At 44.1% G+C, this 18,192-nt stretch overlaps 1 protein-coding gene across 1 annotated transcript in view; it reads right to left on the reverse strand.

Annotated features, from left to right (window-relative positions):
- Positions 1–18,192, reverse strand: part of PMPCB (peptidase, mitochondrial processing subunit beta) — a 169,107-nt gene that overhangs the window by 98,661 nt on the left and 52,254 nt on the right. The window contains exons 3-7 of the mRNA XM_086967337.1: positions 17,298–17,384; positions 15,283–15,412; positions 14,552–14,750; positions 13,148–13,227; positions 12,666–12,778 (exon numbers count right to left, since the gene is read on the reverse strand). Of these exons, the coding sequence (XP_086823463.1) occupies positions 12,666–12,778; positions 13,148–13,227; positions 14,552–14,750; positions 15,283–15,412; positions 17,298–17,384 (609 nt within the window). The remainder of the gene's footprint in view (positions 1–12,665; positions 12,779–13,147; positions 13,228–14,551; positions 14,751–15,282; positions 15,413–17,297; positions 17,385–18,192) is intronic.

Below are 18,192 nucleotides of genomic sequence, written 5' to 3' on the forward strand. Positions count from 1 at the left end.
TATCTGTAATCTGAAAAACTAATCTTCACAAACGTATACAGGCATTGTAGCGAACAGAACAACAAGTTATCTCTCTACAGGAGCTAAGAAACTCCCAGGCTGCCTCAGGCTGAGTAATGAAAAATGCCTTGCCTCTGTGTTTCACCCTTAGGTTAGCTAGAAACAGTAATAAAGCTTCACACCCCTCAAAATTAAGTCTTTTTTGATCTTCTGCAGCTCCTGTTTCTTCAAGAGTGTACTCCGATTCAGATCTGGAAAGACATGTATATTTCCTAATTTCAAATGTAAGTCTGGGTTATTTGCCGCCACTTTTAGTATCGCTGTCATGTGGCTTGGGTGCACTAAACCCACCAGAAAATTACCATTGTCCTGCTCTACTCCCTGTTGGCCCCTGGCTTGGAGTCTAATGTACCCCCTATCCCCTCGCCCCCTTAGTGCTATCAGAAAGTCAGCATCTGCTCCTATGACTTCCTTTTTCAACCATGCCCCCTTCTGAAGCACTGTCCTCAGGTCTTACAAGTCTTCTGGTGAAGGTAGTCCAATTATCTTTAGGTGAGCGGCGTATTCTCCAAAAATCTATGTCTTGGACTCTACATTAGTCAGTAAGTTAACACATTGCTCAAAATGCGTACTCTGACCTGCTCCTCTTTCTGCTTTCCTTCTACTTCGCCTACAGCCAAAGTCTGTCAGTCCAGCTCCTTGAGAGATTCCCCATTGTTATCTACCCAGTGCTTTATGGCCTTTAGCTGCCCTCTAATAAGGATGGCTTATTTTCATTAGGTTGGCTGCTTTGCTGTAGCTCCTTGAGCCTCGAAATCAGCGATAGCTCCCCCTTTTTTTAAGCCTGGGCAGAAGGATGTCCTACCCCTGAATCAGTCTCTTAGCAGTCACTGGAGAGTTGTGTTGCATTTATCCACAGAAATCATTATTTTCTTTAGCTTCACTTTCTGTTCCTTTGGGAACATTTCTCTTCAGAGTTTGTTTGACCCTTACAGGGACAGACAAATGGAAGTTTCTCCTGAGTTTTACAATTTACCCCTGCACTAGTATGAACAGTCTGTGTTCCCTTCACCTGCCTCTAAAGGCCATCAGATTGCTTACATGCACCTTTAGGCCTTCACCACAACACAACTGCGATCTCATGCAGTGCTCCTGAGGGGCTGGTACCCCCAGAAGCTCCACACACCCTTTTTCCAGGTTACCTCCTTGTGGAATGCAGCCCTTTAGAAGTGGCCTGCTGCTGCCAACCCTTGAGCAGACGGTTCCAGTGCAGTAGAGGAGGGTAAGAGTCATTTCCAATTTACTGTCAAGTGCAGAACCCCACGTCTGGTAACCGGATGCCCTGACGGGCCCTCCTCTGCCACCAGGATGCACCGTCACTGGGCCCCACCACCACCCAGGAGAGGAAGAAGAGCCTACGTGAAGGGAGTCTAAACACAGTAGTTCAGGAAAGCAGCAGTTCTGGAACTGTGTTGGCTCTACCCCATCCTAATTATATTTTAGTCACTATTGACTCAAAAGTAGTATTTTGCGTAAACAACCATACTGCTGAATCCATGAATTAAACCAAACAGTCTGCTAAATCGGTATTTTCACTATGCCATATCTGTAGTCTCAGCTCCTTAAATATTGGCCGGGGCTATTTCTTAGGCTCCCTATTCAATTATGTACAAATACATAAACACAAGCCAAAGATTTAAATTTGTAGCCATATTACCAGCATCCTTTCTTAGAGTCCACAGCATCAGAGACTAAACAACATTTTCTCTTAGGGTTGAGGTGGAAAGTTAATCTGATGAATACATGTTTACTTGTAGAAGGTGATGGGGCGAGGCCAGCAACATGGCAGAGTAGCTGCTTTCAACGCCCGTGGACAATCCAACATTTTTCCTAATACAGTGAAATCCTCAATCCATGGCATTCTAAGCGGCAATCAGTGGCCACGGGGGCCATGTTTGGGTCACGCCGCAGAACCGGGACTCATGAGGAGAGTGAGACTCAACCCAAGGCGGAGAGGAATCACGCAAGATGGCGGCGCTGGGACAATGAACTCATCGGTAGGTGGGAAGAGTTCAATTCTATGAACTCAATCAAGGAAGCCGCGCCCTTGCAACTGAAGAGAGTCTCCACCAAGAACTCGAACCCTTGGTATGATGGCAGACTCAATGAAGACAGGCGTGCTATGTGAATGGCAGAGCGCACCTGGAGATCTGACCCCTCAGTACTGCACCTTAAAACGCTTAAGAACAAGAGAAATGCCTACTTTAGGAAAATCAAGCGCTCGAAATCAGACTTCTTTAGCCTCCAGCTGGACCAAGCAAAAAACCGACCACGAATACTGTTCGAACTAGTCAAAACTCAAACCAAGATGCAACCCTTACAAGCAAACACCACAACAAGCGATATTCCACACTGTGAAGACTTTTCTGCTTTCTTTAAGCTAAAGACTGACAACATAAGAAGTGAGCTCCTCAATGATGTAAGCCGATACTCCAGCCCCATCAGCATGACTACCACTCAACCTAAAAACAACGCATCATGGACGTCCTTGGACACCTACTCTGAAGAAACAATTCACAAACTGCTTGGCACCTTGAAGCCCTCTAATCACTTCACAGACCCCCTACCGGCTAATGCTGTAAAAGACTTCACCCCCCTGCTCCTCCCACTCTGGACTAAAATCATTAACAGCTCCCTTCAGCAAGGACTCATCCCAGACTCCCTCAAGGTGGGGCAAGTCACACCTATACTCAAGAAACCTACAGCTGACCCGGCGGACCTAAACAATTACCGCCCTTTCACCAATATCCCCACCCTGGCCAAACTGCTGGAAAAATGGTACAACTCCAACTGACAAAACACATTGATCAATTTGACCTCCTCAACCCTCATCAATCAGGCTTCCGAGCGAAACACAGCATGGAAATGGCTATGGCGCACATAATTGATGACGCCCTCCAAATCCTTGATCGCAATGATTCCTGCCTCCTCATCCTTCTTGATCTCTCCTCAGCATTTGATACTGTCAAACATGAGAACCTACTGGAGCTGTTAAATACCAGAATGGGTTTATCCGGGAGTGTTCTCAAATGGTTCTCTTCCTTCCTACATAACCGGTCTCAGAAGTTCAAGATCAACAACGTGCTGTCCTCATCTGTGCCTGTAACTTTAGGCGTCCCACAAGGATCTTCCCTATCCCCCACATTGTTCAACCTCGTCATGGAACCACTCACCACCCTGCTGCAAGCATCTAATGTACACTTCCATATGTACGCCAATGACACTCAACTTTACCTCAAGCTACAATCCCCGGAAGACATCAAACTTCTGAATTCCACACTCAGAAACACCCAATCATGGTTGGCCGATAATCACCTCAAACTAAATGCTCTGAAAACGGAGTTCCTTCTGATCTCCCCTCCTGCGAAAATCGCCATCACCCATACCTGGCTCAATCACCTAACTGCGCTCAATGTCCAACCCACCATCGTGGAATCAGCGAAATCCTTAGGCATCACACTTGACGCCAACCTCAACATGCAGCAGCACATTAGCAGAGCAACTAAAGGAGCTAATTTCCAAATCAACACTCTGAGGAAACTTAAAACCTTCTTCCCAGCTAAGGACTTCCAAACTGCTGTACAAGCCCTAGTCATCCCTCGCATAGACTACGGAAATGTGGCCCTCAGCGGACTCCCCCTTTCAACAACCGCACCCCTAAGAGCCTCCTTGAACGCTGCCGCGAGACTCATCACTGGTCCAAGAAAACACTCGCATATATCCCCTGACTTAAAATCCCTGAACTGGCTGCCTTTTGAAGCCAGAATACAGCTGAAAATTGCCTGTATGACACACTCTGCCGTACACCACAAGTCACCCAACTACCTCACTCAAAAGCTGACTATATCAGGAGGCTCGAGATCCAATAGAAGTGCTAAAAATCTCCTCCTGAAACCTCGAAGATTCCGGAAGGAAAAAACATACAAACGCTCCTTCTCAGGAATGGCACCCAGGATCTGGAATGCACTCCCTCCTGAAACTAGGCTTATCTCCTCCACTGCATTTTTTAAGAAAGAGGTAAAAGCCATCCTTATGGCCAAGTTCACCTGAACTCTATTGCTGTTGGATCAAAGACTTTGCACCGTTTCTGTAACATTGGTTACCTGATCGTTTATTGGTATTATATTTTTATATGATTGCTATCCTATTTTGCTACTCACTCACTACCGACTACTATATTGTACCCAATAGTTTGTTTAATCACCCTCCTGTTGCTCCTACCCCTTGTTTCTGTAAAGCGCTCTGATATCTGCAAAGATCTTGTTCGCGCTATATAAACTCTGAATAAGATGACATTCATGGTGCCAGGTGGTGCCGGCGGGAGCTTGGGGCTAGGAGGGTCAGTCTGTCCCTGCTCTTTCCCTTCCTTTCTTTCCTCCTTGCCACAGCTGCACTTGGAGAGCAGACGGCCCAATGGGACACTCAAAACGCCACACAGGCAACAGGTGCCACACAGCTTGCGGCAGACCCGGAGTGCAGACTGCGGCAAGATGGGTCCGGCACCACAAGGAGGGGATACAAGCGACAAGGAAGGATCCCGGAGGCGACCCCATTGATGCCAATATGAGCAGGTCAGTGTGGACTAGACTGCCCCTGCTTTTCCCTGTCTTTGCCACGTTGCAAGCAAACCTTGAGGAATGGGAAGATGTATCAGGCACGCCAGCACCGCGCTAAAGGGAGCTGCACAGCAAGTGTAGGCCTCGGCATGGCACCAGCAAGTCCTGACCACTGTCAGATGTGGGCGGAACAAAGCTTCCCTAGCCGGGCGCGCATCGCTGGAACACCCCAGGTCTTTTGATGGCTGAGGTTCGACAGGGCAGCAGGAGTTTTCACCCCTGCCGCAGGGAGTGAATGAAGGCCATAGTGAGTGTGGGACTTGGAGCTGGGAGGACAATGTGGTGAAGGAGGTTGGGAGACACCCCTGCAAAGCGGAACCCCTGGGCAAGAAGACTTTGTGTGGGAAGCCCCCCCCCTCCCCCAGGGGAACTGCCCCCGGCATTTAGTGACCCTTCCCCCGCCTTCTTGGCCCACAGAGACTGCATGACTGTGAGGGCACAAGAGGATGCAACTACACCACTGAGTGGCCTTGGGAAGCCAGGAGAGGTGCGATACCACAGCAAAACTCAGTGGGATCTCAAGGGGGACTCCCCCTCCCCTGGACATTGCAACAGGAGGGGCGCTTCGTGGGACTCTTGTGCCCCCACTGGGGGATCCTGTCTGGCCTATACAGTAGTGGCCTCTCCCTGGACGAGCGAAAACCTGGGCCCTAAGTAACAGCGCTGGCCAGTAGGGGAGGCTTGGCCAGGGGTCCCTGGCATCACCATTGACTGGACCACGACCGGCATGCTGATTTGAAGTGTCTGGCTCCCCTGCGGGGTTATGGAAGCTCACCAGAGACCCAAACATTAGCACTAGAGCATCACGGTAAGCCCTCAAAGAACCAGATACCCATACTATCTATCATACTGGAGGACGGCTGCCCGGGACCTCAATATTGCCATAGGTGGTGCGCTTCAGTGCACCCAGACATGCAACTGTCAAAACATAATCACCCAGTATGGCCAGAGAAAAAGAACAGAGACCCCCAAAACAGGGAAAAATGGACAGATACACAAACGTCATGGGCCCACAACACAGAGCAGAGGGGCAAACACCACCACTGTGTGATAACGCACCGATTTTACAGGCGATACAGCTTTCCAGGGAGGAACTAGCGGGATAAATAGGCATCGTCCGTTCTGAAGTCACTTGTCTCCACCAGGACTTGCGGAGTGTTTCAGAAAGAGGGACTCAGGAAGAAAGCTGCATATCGGAGATGGAAGGAACGACCCACACTCTCAGTAAAGAGGTAATCGAATTTACAGCTACCCTCAGGGATGTGTCTTGGAGGGTGGGCGAAGCTGAAAACTGCGTGCGAAGAAACAACGTGCGCTTCTTGGGTTTTCCAGAGGGAATAGAGGGCTTCAATGCGGCTCCTTACTGGATAAATGGCTCAGGGATTCTCTTCCTACAATATAATTATCGTCTTGCTTGGTTATTGAATGAGCCTACAGGATGCCCAGTTTCAAACCAAAATCAGGAGCACCACCTCGGCTGCTATTTGGCCCTTCCTAAACTATCAGGACCAAGACTTAATCATTCCAGAGATGCAACACATTGGAGAGGTCTGACCTGCTAATGTCAAAATCCCCGACTACTCCTGTGAAGTTCAGAAAAAGCTGTGAACCTTTGACTTGTTTAAAATAAAACTGCGAACCCTCCACATTAAATACATGTTGCTCTTTCTGGTGAAGCTTAAGGTCATTTATCACGGTAAAACTCTTGTATTTTTGACACCAGAGGAAGCATGGACCTAGATAGAGAAACGTCCCCTCCTGGGACGAAGGCACAACTCACAAGTAACCCATAACCCTGACACACAGAGATGAACTTGATCCAAACCTCAGAAGGAGTGAAAGGGTCTATGAAACAGCCCTGCAAACAGGAAATGCCCAGGTACACCACTTCTGACAGGACGACGCCTCTCAGAAGCGGCTAGATCCTCAGACATGGAGGAGGAACCAACACGAAGGATAAACAGGAGGAAACAACCTAGACATCGAAAACAGGATAACAAACTTTCATTAGAATCTGATAGTGACCATCCACTGTTACAGGAGATCGTCCAAATGAAGGACCCACCCCGGCTGCTGCAACCCTGATCCTGACTGGATGACCACATGTGAAGGAGGCAAAGAATGTTGAGACAAACAGGCATGGCAGATAAACAGGGGGCAGTGAGTAGACACTAGATGCCCCTTGAAGGACATTAGACACACCCATTGGGTGTTTTGTTATGTACTTTGTTTAAAATTTTCTTTTCGTTATAGGGTGGGAGTTTAGGGAGGGGGGTACACACCTCTCAGGTTTTACATGAGACAAAGTTCTCATGTTGACAGTGGAGTTACGGTATATGAGTAGCGGAAGAGTGTGGGGAGGAAAGGACCTTAAGGAGGACTCAGAGTTCAGGGACGAGTTGGAGAGAAGTACTTTTAGTTTCCATACTTAATGGAGTGATAGCAAAAACAGAGACAGAAGCAGGATTTGCCGACACTGGTAATACACCAACTTGAAACACAACAGATGGGCAAACCAGTCGCACAGGGTGATGAGGGATACTCATTAATGACATGGATTGTCAACGGTTTTGGAAATAAGATCAAGAGAGGATTAGTCACCACATACCTTTGGAGACTGAAACCCAACATCGCTTTCCTCCAGGAGACACACTTACAAGGCTCACAATGCGGGTTCCTGGGCAGGGGAGCATACAAGACCTTGGCACAAGCTAGTTTTTCTATATGTTCTAGAGGGGTAGCGATCTTAATCACGAAGAAACCCCCTTTATAATATCTAAATCATTGGCTGATCCCAATGGCACATATGGCGCCGTCCAGGGGATGTGGGGCCGTAGAGACATCACACTAGTTAGTGTCTATGTCCCTGCTCGACTCCAGAGACAGACATTTTTACAAGGTGGCCGAGATATTACTGGAGGCTGGCTCTTCTGCACACATCCTAGGAATAGTAGCTCCACACTTAGACCGCATGAGTTTGGCCCCGGGCAGTGGGTGTCACGCCAATGGCTGGGTTCCTGTCAATGTTGGGATATACTGATCTCTAGTGTCAACAAACGACCAAGTATACCACATATACGCCCAGGCGGGATGGAGGCTTAACGCATGGGTACTATAGGACAAGACAGTGGCTCCTGAAATTAGAGTGGACACTGAACTGTACGTTACCAAAAACAAAGACTCAATGTTGCTGGGAGTCACAATGAAGGAAGCACTCGGAGACAGGGTACAAAACATTATCGCGCATAAGATGAAGGAAGTTCGGGAGATAGAGGCCCTAGAAGGCAAACTCCTAGATCTGGAGGGGTGGTTAGGACCAGACATAAACCCACTAATAATGCGTCAAATCACGGTTATCCATAGAAAATACCAGACACTGGTACGCCAAGAGGCAAGGTTTTTGATTTTATTCGCACATCACTACCTGTATGAGGCGGGAGATAGGGCGGGGAGATTGGGCGGGGAGATTGCTTGCCTGGCTGGGGCGAAAAGAGGTAGAGACACAAAGGGTACAATCCATCTAGGAGGGTGGAGCCTCATATATTTTGGCACCGGAGACTGCCAAAGTATTTGTGAGATATTGTGCCGTATTTTATAAGACCATAGCTCTTGCGGATGAATCCCAGATAAGAGACTACTTAATTGCGGTCACTATTCCCACCCTGTCCCTCGATGACCAATTAGCACTCAAAGAAAAGTATACCCTAGAAGAAGTAGTGGCTGCTATAGGCAAGCAGAAACCAGCGAAAACACCATGTCCTAATGGAATACCGGCCAAACTCTTTAGGAGCAAGAGTGAACTATTGAGCCCTTACCTCCTTAAGATGTTTGCGGAGGCTAAGGCGGATGGAGTTCTCGCCACAGATCTCCGCAATGCCACCATAGTGGTTATCCATAAAGCAGGGAAGCCTGCCACAGACTGGGGTTCTTAAAGTCAGATTTCGTTATTAAACGTGGAAATTAAAATCCTGGCCATCATCTTAGCCATGCGACTACTGACGGTAATTACTTCCCTTATCCATAATGACCAATATGGGTTTATGTCGAAGAGTTCAACGATATGCAATCCCCGCCGGCTCCCTAACTGGCTGAAAACTGTAAACGATAGGGACGATCCCCATATCTTTCTGTCCCTAGATACCAAGAAGGCATTTGATGTCGTCCCCTAGCCCTTTATGTGGCAAGCCCTGCTGGAATTCCGATTTGGACCCAACTTCCTGATGCGGATAGATCTGCTATATGCAGCACCGATGGGCAAGGTACGGGTCAACAGAGTAACGTCTGTGGAATTTCCCATTGGAAGGGGCACTAGACAGGGTTTCCCACTGTTCCTCTTGCTATTGGCTCTCATTCTTGAACCACTAGCATGTATGGTTCACATGCACCCCGACATTGGAGGTTTGGGGCAAAATCTGGGGCCTTTCGAGATGAAGGAATTTCACTTTATGGCAACAGAATCCTCCTGTAGGTTACCCACTCAAGCGTGACTCTTCCGATTACATTTCAACTATTTGACAATTATGGTGCTCATGGTGACAAGTCGAGCCTTTACTCAGTGGGCGGGCACCTAGACATGCAAGACCTCCTAGGCCACCTACGCATCAACAGAGATGGGTTTAAATACCTAGGCCTTTACGTAACCACGAGCACGACGGCTGGTCTCCTGACCGAATTCCATGGAGACGCGGAAAGGTGGAGACTACTGCCCTTAACACTTTTAGGCAGGGTCGCCATGTACAAGATGGTTACACTGCCAAATTGCTTTACATTTTTCAAGAGGATATTTTTATCACAAGAGACAATGAAGTCTGTACACTCTTATAGAACAGAGGTCATCTGAGGGTGGTATTTCAGGCCCTCCAGCGCAGTCGGTATAATGGGGGAACTGGACTACCAGATCTATGATCATATGACCGGGCTGCACACTTGATAACAATCTAAGAATGGGGGCACCTACCAGCTGATCATCCAACCTAGAGAGACTACAGTTCCAAGACCATACATTTCTCCATTACATCTACGTTGGCAAGTGTGGGGGTGGGGGGTGTTCGGGGGGCGGAGACAATAACTGCCGGCAACCCAGAGGGCAATATAGGCCTGAATGGGAGAGGAAAGATGAATGAGGTGGGACAAAAGACTTAACCGAGAAATTCCACTGTGAGTGGGAAAACGCCTGCCCAAAACTGGGAAACTGCAGGGACTTAAGACCTGGGACACAATAGAGATATCCAGACTGGACCACCTCCTGGAGGATGGATCCATGATCCCCTACTGCTCTCTCCAACGCGAATACCATTTAAGTGACATCCAGCAGTACAAATATCTACAACTAAACCATGCATGGAGGGTGGAGAGGCTAAACATGGGTGATATTCCTGAATATGCACCCCTAGAAGGGAGACTACTCCAGGGGGAAATAGCTGCTAAAGGTGTCTCAAGACACTAATTAATAACATGCTGGATTAATTGAAGAACTTGAGGGCCCGATGGGAAACTACAACGGGGGAAATGGATGACATTGACTGGTAGGCGGCACTAATGCACCCAAGAGAGGTAGCCATTAAATTAAGGCTACAACTGATTCAACTCATGATCCTCCATAGGCTATATTATGATAGGGCCCGTCTACATAGATTTGGAAGGGCAGAGTCACCAGACTGTCAGCGTATTAGAAGAGAGAGAAGTACATACATACACACACATGCTATGGGAATGGCCTCATACACAGTCCTATTGGTCCACAATTTTAGAGGAACTCCATAAGATATATGGGGAAAAGATACCGATGGACAGCAAGTGCATCTTACTGGGCATTCCCTCGGAGATTAACATTCCCCGAACAAAGCTCTTATTTTGCAACCTATGCCTCATTGTGGCTAAGAGGGACGTAGCCAAATACTGAGAGTTCCCCACCTTAAAGGAATGAAAAGCGGAACTGGAACTATACATGGGTGACAAGAAAGTCACATACAAAGCAAGAGGGTGCCTGAAAATGTTTTATAAGGTCGGGGTCCCTGGCTGCAATACTATGGTTTAGATATAGGAGAAGGGACCGAAAAGCGATTATCACTGACAATGATGTGAAATGTGAGAACGAATGGTGGACTTTAAGAAATTAGTTAACCCTGCACACAATATTGTTTTTCGCCTGTCTGATCAATCATGCTTTCACTCCCAGATATTCAGTGTTCTGGATTATAGGTTATGTATCATACGCTGTTTCTAAGAAAAGTTAAATAAAAATATTCCCCCCAAAAATGTATGAGGTGATAGTCTGAGCTTGCCCCAGTGAGAAAACCAAAACATTTTTTTTTAAACATCGGCTTCCTAGAATGATCTTTCTCCTGACCTTACCATAATTATTTTCTTAAATAATAAAATACTTTCTTAAAGTCAAGATTACATGCAAGATATCACATCATTCTCAATTCCGAAAGGTCTAACAAACTGGTAACCAAGGACCTATCCCCTTAGAAGGTATGTCCTAACTCTTTAAATTCATTGAATAAAATACATTTATCAAAAAAATCACCTTAGTCGTTACGCAGCTTTCAGTATCTTTCAACACGGTCAATCACAAGGCCCTTCTAGCCATCTTATATTTCGCACGGGTGGAACGGGGAGAAGCGCTTGATTGGGTCACATCACAATTGTATAAAAAATGGATCCCTCCAGAGACCATTTCCTTTCACCCATTTACTTGCCTTTCTAACCTGGAGTTTGAGGGGGTCCATGATCCCCTCTGCGATTTTAGTTGCCACATAACCATCCAAGTCCATCTACAGGCTGACAATACTCATCTTAACCTAAAAGTATTGGCAAACAATATATATCCACTTCTTTAGATGATATTTTCCTTATATCAACATGAATGTCAAGCACACAGCTTAATGTGAAGGAAAGAAAAAGAATGTGGTCAACATGAACGTCCATCAATCAATCACACATGCAATCCAGGGTCATTTAAACTCAAAAGGCATCTCACCTCTCTATATTCTGCACTAAATCCCTTAACTTTTCTAAATATAGGCACCCCTCATTAAAATAACTTTACCATAAAAAAGACTGCAAGGCTTCACTCTCCCAGTCTGAAAACTGAAACCCTACTACCCCAAAAGAAACGAATAGCACACTGTCAGAGCCTTCAGACCATTTCTCACCAAGAGGAGGAAATGCCGGCCTTCTGGCATATCAGTGCGCTCGGCAGGCCAAGACAGTGTGTCATGGAGCAGGTCAGATTATAAAGGGACAAAAAAAAAGTTTAATCACATAAACCCCTAACGAATGAGATTTTATTTAAATCCTGCTGCGTCATCCACAATGCAGAACCCACCAGAAGTCCTCAACTTATCAAACACTCTTTCTCCAGCAGGAACACTGAAAAAGCACCGTGTTCTAGGATGTCAGGTAATGAAATGACAACAGGCTCCAGACCAGACTTGCTCTACTGGTTTTAAATTTTAAATTTGAAAAGTAACTCGAGACCACAGATTCAGAAAACAGCTGCTCTGGTCCAACTCAAGACTGCTCTGAGTCCCCACATGCTCCTCTCCCCGATCTAATAAATACAATCACCAAATTAAGAATCAGCTTACAGAGCAACTAAGTCACGGAATCCAGTCATGTTTTCAGAATGCCCAAAGGTGAGCATTATCCCCATTCACATTCTGCCACATACGTATTCATTGTGGGCAGCATGAAAACCTTGCTGCATTTTACTGTTCAGTAGCTCAAGGAGCAAAGTCCTACTCTGAAACATACCCCCTTATTTTCTGATCTACTGAACCTTGCTTTTCTGTTACCCTGCTCTACCTACAGTACACAAGTGCTTCTGACACCTAGATCTGGTATCCCTAAACCTCTGGAAATACAACAAAAGTCTTAAAAAGGAGTTTTCAACAGACACAAGAGAGCTTCTTTCCTCACCCATCCCTCTTGTGCACCAAAATTGAAGAAGAGATAAATGTTATCTCACAGCCTTCAACTTACCTCACTACCTGTGAACCTGCAGGGAGGCAGGGCTGGTGTTTCTCCTTCGCAAGTAGAGGGCAAGTTGCCGAAGTGATACTTTGCTAAATCAAGAAGCTCACCGTGGGACACACCTTAAAAGACACAAACAGAAATATTCTAGTCTGTCTATGGACATAACAGCATTAAGGAAAATTAGAGGAAGAGCTATTTTAGTTTGAAGTACTGTTATTTTAACCTTTAAGAGAATAATATGGATCGCTCCTCTTAACTGGATCCTTTAATTTATCAAATTTGATTTGGACAGACTACACAAAAGAAAAAGGTCTTGACAAATGACACGATATATCAAACAAAACCATAAAACAACAAAGCTGCGAATTGGCCAACCAGAAAATGTCAGTAGAATAGTGATGTGGGAACATACATGAACAGGGCTAAAATCACATGTGGTCATAGTTGTTAGGACTATGGTCCATTAAAAAAAATCCACAAATACTAACCTCCAGCAGCAGCCAAAACAATCCTGGGCCCTTTATAATGAGTTGTTATGTACTCCACCAAGTCATTGCGGTTTATTGATCTGTAAACAGTGCAGGGAAAAGTGACAAATTAAAAAATAACAAAAACACTTGCAGAACAAAAGATCAAAGAAAACATATGGCAACTATGCTACAGTAAATTGATGCAAGACTGTTCTCGTACAGAAAGGGATGGCAGAACATTATGTTGCAAGAGCAGCAGCTCACTGCCCCAGCCACAGATCACACAATAGAGAACACTTAAAAATGTTTTTTAGCCTCCTGACCACTTACAACAAGCATTGGCATAGCCAATAGGTCTCGCCTTTGGGACCTTATAAGTGTTTAGCGATGCAACAGTTGATGTTGTTGCACCAAGGATATCGTGCTGCATAACTAAATACTTATAAGGTCCCAAAAGCGAGACCTGTTGGCGAGTTTAACCCCTTGCGTGCTGCCGTCGGCCATTGGCCGACGAGAGCAATACCAGGCTAGTGCTGTCGTCCGCCGACGCGGCCCCGCCCTTTTTGCGAAAGTGCCGCACTGCCGCGAAATTACGCCTGCGGCAAAGGGGTTAAGCTATTGGCATCGTAAATAACAATGCTTTTTTTATATGTTTTGAAAACCTCCTAGCGGTGCATAAACACGCACTTTGTACTTATAGTGGTTGCTTATGGGAAGCAAGGCTGGCAGTTAAAGAGGCACGATTACTGCCAGCCTTCCTTCTCATAAGCAAGGACTATAAGTACAAAGTGCATGTTTATGCACAGCTTGAGGGTTTTTAAAACACAAATAAAAGGAGGTACATTCCTAGAAGCGTTTGATTTAACTGGTATTTTCTTCCATTGATGTAAACTGGCAAAAAAAATCAAGCTGGCATCTGCAGCAGTAAAATATACAGATGGGAGATTTACATAGAGATGGTACTTACAGTTAGAACTACTAACCCACAATCCAAGATATATTTACCTGAGTCTGCAGAGCCCTCTGCAGAGAAAGTGAAATCCAATGTAATTTGGCTCAATCTATCATCTTCTCAGATAAAGAAAATAAGTACTCTTATGTGTAATAATTTTCTTTTCTTTTTTAACTATAAGGCAATTCAATTTGTAAAATCCAAGTACATTTTGTCAAAACTGTTGTTTTAAAAGTATAAAGAATAAATCTTACAGAATAGATTAGTGACCCAACATTACCACGTTGTGAACAATAACATGGATTTCTTTCAACAAGGGGTATAGTGATGGTAATTTAAAAGTAACTTATCTGTGGGATAACAACTTAATTAAAAGTATTCAAGAACAAAAAAAGTAGGAATCCTACAAAGCAAACCTTTTGCAACAAACTGAACCAACTTTCCTTTTAAAGAATATATGATAAACTTACTTGATATTTTCAGTAGGACCTAGGATGGTTCGCCCAAGTGCTGTGCTGTGATAGGCTGTAGCATGGAGGTAATCAAAAACAACTTCCTGTAGGTTTGTTTCCACTTCTTGCATTTCTCGAAGTATAACACCTCTCTCGCGCTCGATCTCTGCTTCTCCCAACGTGCTGTTCTGAGTGATATCTGAGAGAATTTCTACAGCTAGAGGGGAATGCAAAAAGTTAATCATTTTGCAAAAACACATTTTCATTGTGTATTTGGAAAAAATATTTTTCTGGTGATGCTTTCTGTGCCCAGTTGACTCTGGAGAGGAATTTGTGCTCAGACATGCCCTGAGGAAGTAACGCCTTCGAGTGAGTGTTTCACCTTCCTTCTTCCCATGACCGGCTCTTACGCAGTCTAAGAGCTAGTGACTGTGGTACACAAAATGCCTGGGCTACAAATACACTGATGAACAAAAAAATACCAATAGTTGCTGAAGTGATATCATACACCCCTTTTGCACCCTCTTGGCCAACATCACAGAAAGTGAGGTCACATACCATTTGGCCCTGTTAAGATCAGAAACAAGTGACCATACTAAAACTAAGAAATAACTAAAAGAGCGCAACTATTTAACAAACCTTTAATAAAGCGGATGAATATATTTTAGTTACCATCCAGTTACTATGTGAGATTTATATTTTAATTAAACAAATCCATTAATATAAATCAGTCAAAATGAATTGATTACCTCTTGGTAGGTCTTTAGAAAAAGCCTTTGCATAGTACACAGTCTGTTCTCGTGACGTGTAGGCATTGAGGTGGGCTCCCATGTTCTCAATCTCAAGTTCCAAGTCTAACTGGGACCTCTTTTTGGTGCCCTAAGTTTCGGAGCAAAGAATATTTTAGCAACAGAGAAAACAAAATATTGATTTTTAACATTTGTACATCCGTTTGTATTATTTGCACTAATTGCATGAATACCATGCAGTAAAACACAGAAAAAGCCCTGAAAAAACATTCCTGCATCACCCTTTAATGAATTTATAATAAGTACAAGTAATTTATGTAGGAAAAAGCAAACATATTTAGGAGTCTGTGAAAATAATGTTGCAGACAAAGAGTGGTGAATATGTGTACAGGCCAATACAGTCAAAGTTTTAATGATTTAAAACTTCTTTATGCAACTTTTTACTTTCTGTCCTTTAGCAAACACCACACATTGACAGCACAACTTTCCCGCCACAGGTTTTTACAAGCAGTGTTTTCACTCCTCAAACCGGGTTTTCATGTGAATTTGAGTAATTGGCTTGCTGTTTTAAACACTTTTATAAATCACAGAGATGATTAGAAGGAGAAAGATTTTCATCCAAATGAATGGTGGAAAATTATTTAGGATAACAAATCCATAACAGCAAAGTGCACTGAGCTGCAAAAAAAGGCATGGGAAGTAGGGGATGAACAGTTATTTCATATGCATACAATGTCTTAGTCAACCTTCTTTAGAATATCATGTGCAGTTTTCGGCACAATGTATGAAAAGGGTTAGTAGTGAATTTGAAATCACTCAAAGACAGACCAACAAATTCATTCATAAGGGGCGACTAAAATAGTAGAGAATATTTTCCTTAGAGCAATGGAGAGTAAGAGGACATTTAAATATTGTGTATGTGTTGGTGATTAGGATGGGAGAACGGAGAGAAAGCACAACTTTTCACTATCATTGGAAAGACAAAGTTGTAATTGCTTTCAAGGTCTGACGACCCTATTAAATATAATTACTTCAGAGGAGTTCTGGCAGCCTCCGTCAATATTTTAGAGTACAGACTTAATGAGTCCTTAAAGAGGCTAAGCACTGATACTTATTTTCTAAAATTATTAGAAAGGACTGGTACAGACTTTTATGGTATTTGTGAACAAGCAGCTTTTCAACACGTAGTAAATAAGGTACGTTCACTGGAGTTCTGGCTTAGTGGCCACTTAGCAGAAGCCATTACTGTTGCCCAGTCTGCTAATATACAAAAGAGGTAGCTCACAAGTAACAAGTAAAAACACATGGTTCGAGAGTACTGACAAACTTGCTATGTGATACTGGACAATCTGTCAATATACAAACAGGAAGAGGGCACAGACTGTGATGGAGTGTATTTCAGCAATACACAAGATGAAGGTAAGAGGGAAGATTTATTAGGGTGTTTGAGGTTTACTCTCAACTCACACAGCTTATGAGCTTGGAGGTTAATAAAATGGTAATAACATACATGAGGGAGATGCTTTGTAACCAGTGACTGCTGGTGGTTTTCTTGGTATACTGTGGTGCATGTATGGAACCAAATGAGGAACTGGTGGCGGGGGACAAAAAAGGCAGAGGCAACACTGCCCCCTGAGCACATTGAAGCCTCAAGGGCAAAGGCGATTGACGAGTCAAGACAGGACTTTAGCAGATTACAATGCTAAAACAGCCCAATTAGTAAATAAACTACTACAGAAATACATGCATTATCTGAAGATCACTTTATATTATCCAATCTTTCTTTCCACAATTGATAAAGCCCATCATAAACACTGTATTACAATCATTATTACTGAGTTTTTATTACTGGTAAGATAACAGCAATTATTGATGGAAGTGTGTGAACATAAAATGGGCACTGTAGAGGATCCCCCCCAACCCACCCCCAATGAGGATGAAGATTATCCACGAGGTAGTAAAATGCTGAGCAGGTCAAAGTGAAGTCTTCTGCAGTGTACAGTTGGAGTGCTCACCTTGAAAGCCATGTGCTCGAGAAAGTGTGCAGTTCCATTGTTCGTTTGGTTTTCATATCTGCTTCCAGCATCTATCCAAAGCCCAACCTAAAAATAAATAAAAAGGAGGCATCAAAAAATAAAAATGTACATCTGTTAGGAGCCACTTACCACGGCCCCATTTATTATTATTAAAGCCTACCCACATGTATAACTCCAATATATCTTTAAGTTTGACCTTCCACAAATTTCTCTTTAAGTTGAAAGGAACCAGTTAATATTAAGACATATATCATTCACAATCACAACAGACATTCATGTTTATCCTATTTTCAAAAAAATTCAATTACATGAAAAATTTACAAAGGAAACAGTGCCTGAAAGAAGAGCTCGAACAAGAATTATTTAATACTCTGACAAACATAATTTTCAATGTTATATTTTCCTTTCTAAAGGTAGAGAAGAGGTAAAAGGTTACGTAGGGAGAATGTTCCAAAAGCTTGCCCGTTACTTAGGCTTCATTGTCATAATGCTGGAGTAACTACACTTAAACAAGTACACCATAACACAAACTTTCAAATGTAAACTGTTCAGGTTTCTTATGCCTAAGGGAACGGAGCGAGGTCGAAAAGGTTGAGGCTGGGGTAGGAGGTGCCAAGGGGACGGGGCTGAAGGCTAAACTTAAATGTTTGAGGAAATACGCTATCAATAACACGGCAGGAGTTTCAACTGGCTCAAACCAGAGTTAATCTTAATAAAACAAAAACCATGCTAGTATCGGGGGAAAGATCTTCACCACCTATATATTATATAGAAGAGTCCGCTCTAGAAACTGTGTTCGAATATAAATACTTGGGGTGATTTTTGATTCGAAAGGCTCATTTAACACCCAGAGCTTGATGCGCTGGCTCTAATG

The sequence above is a fragment of the Lissotriton vulgaris genome, chromosome 1_1 (genome assembly GCF_964263255.1).
Source record: "Lissotriton vulgaris chromosome 1_1, aLisVul1.2, whole genome shotgun sequence".
Classification (NCBI taxonomy): Eukaryota; Metazoa; Chordata; class Amphibia; order Caudata; family Salamandridae; genus Lissotriton; species Lissotriton vulgaris.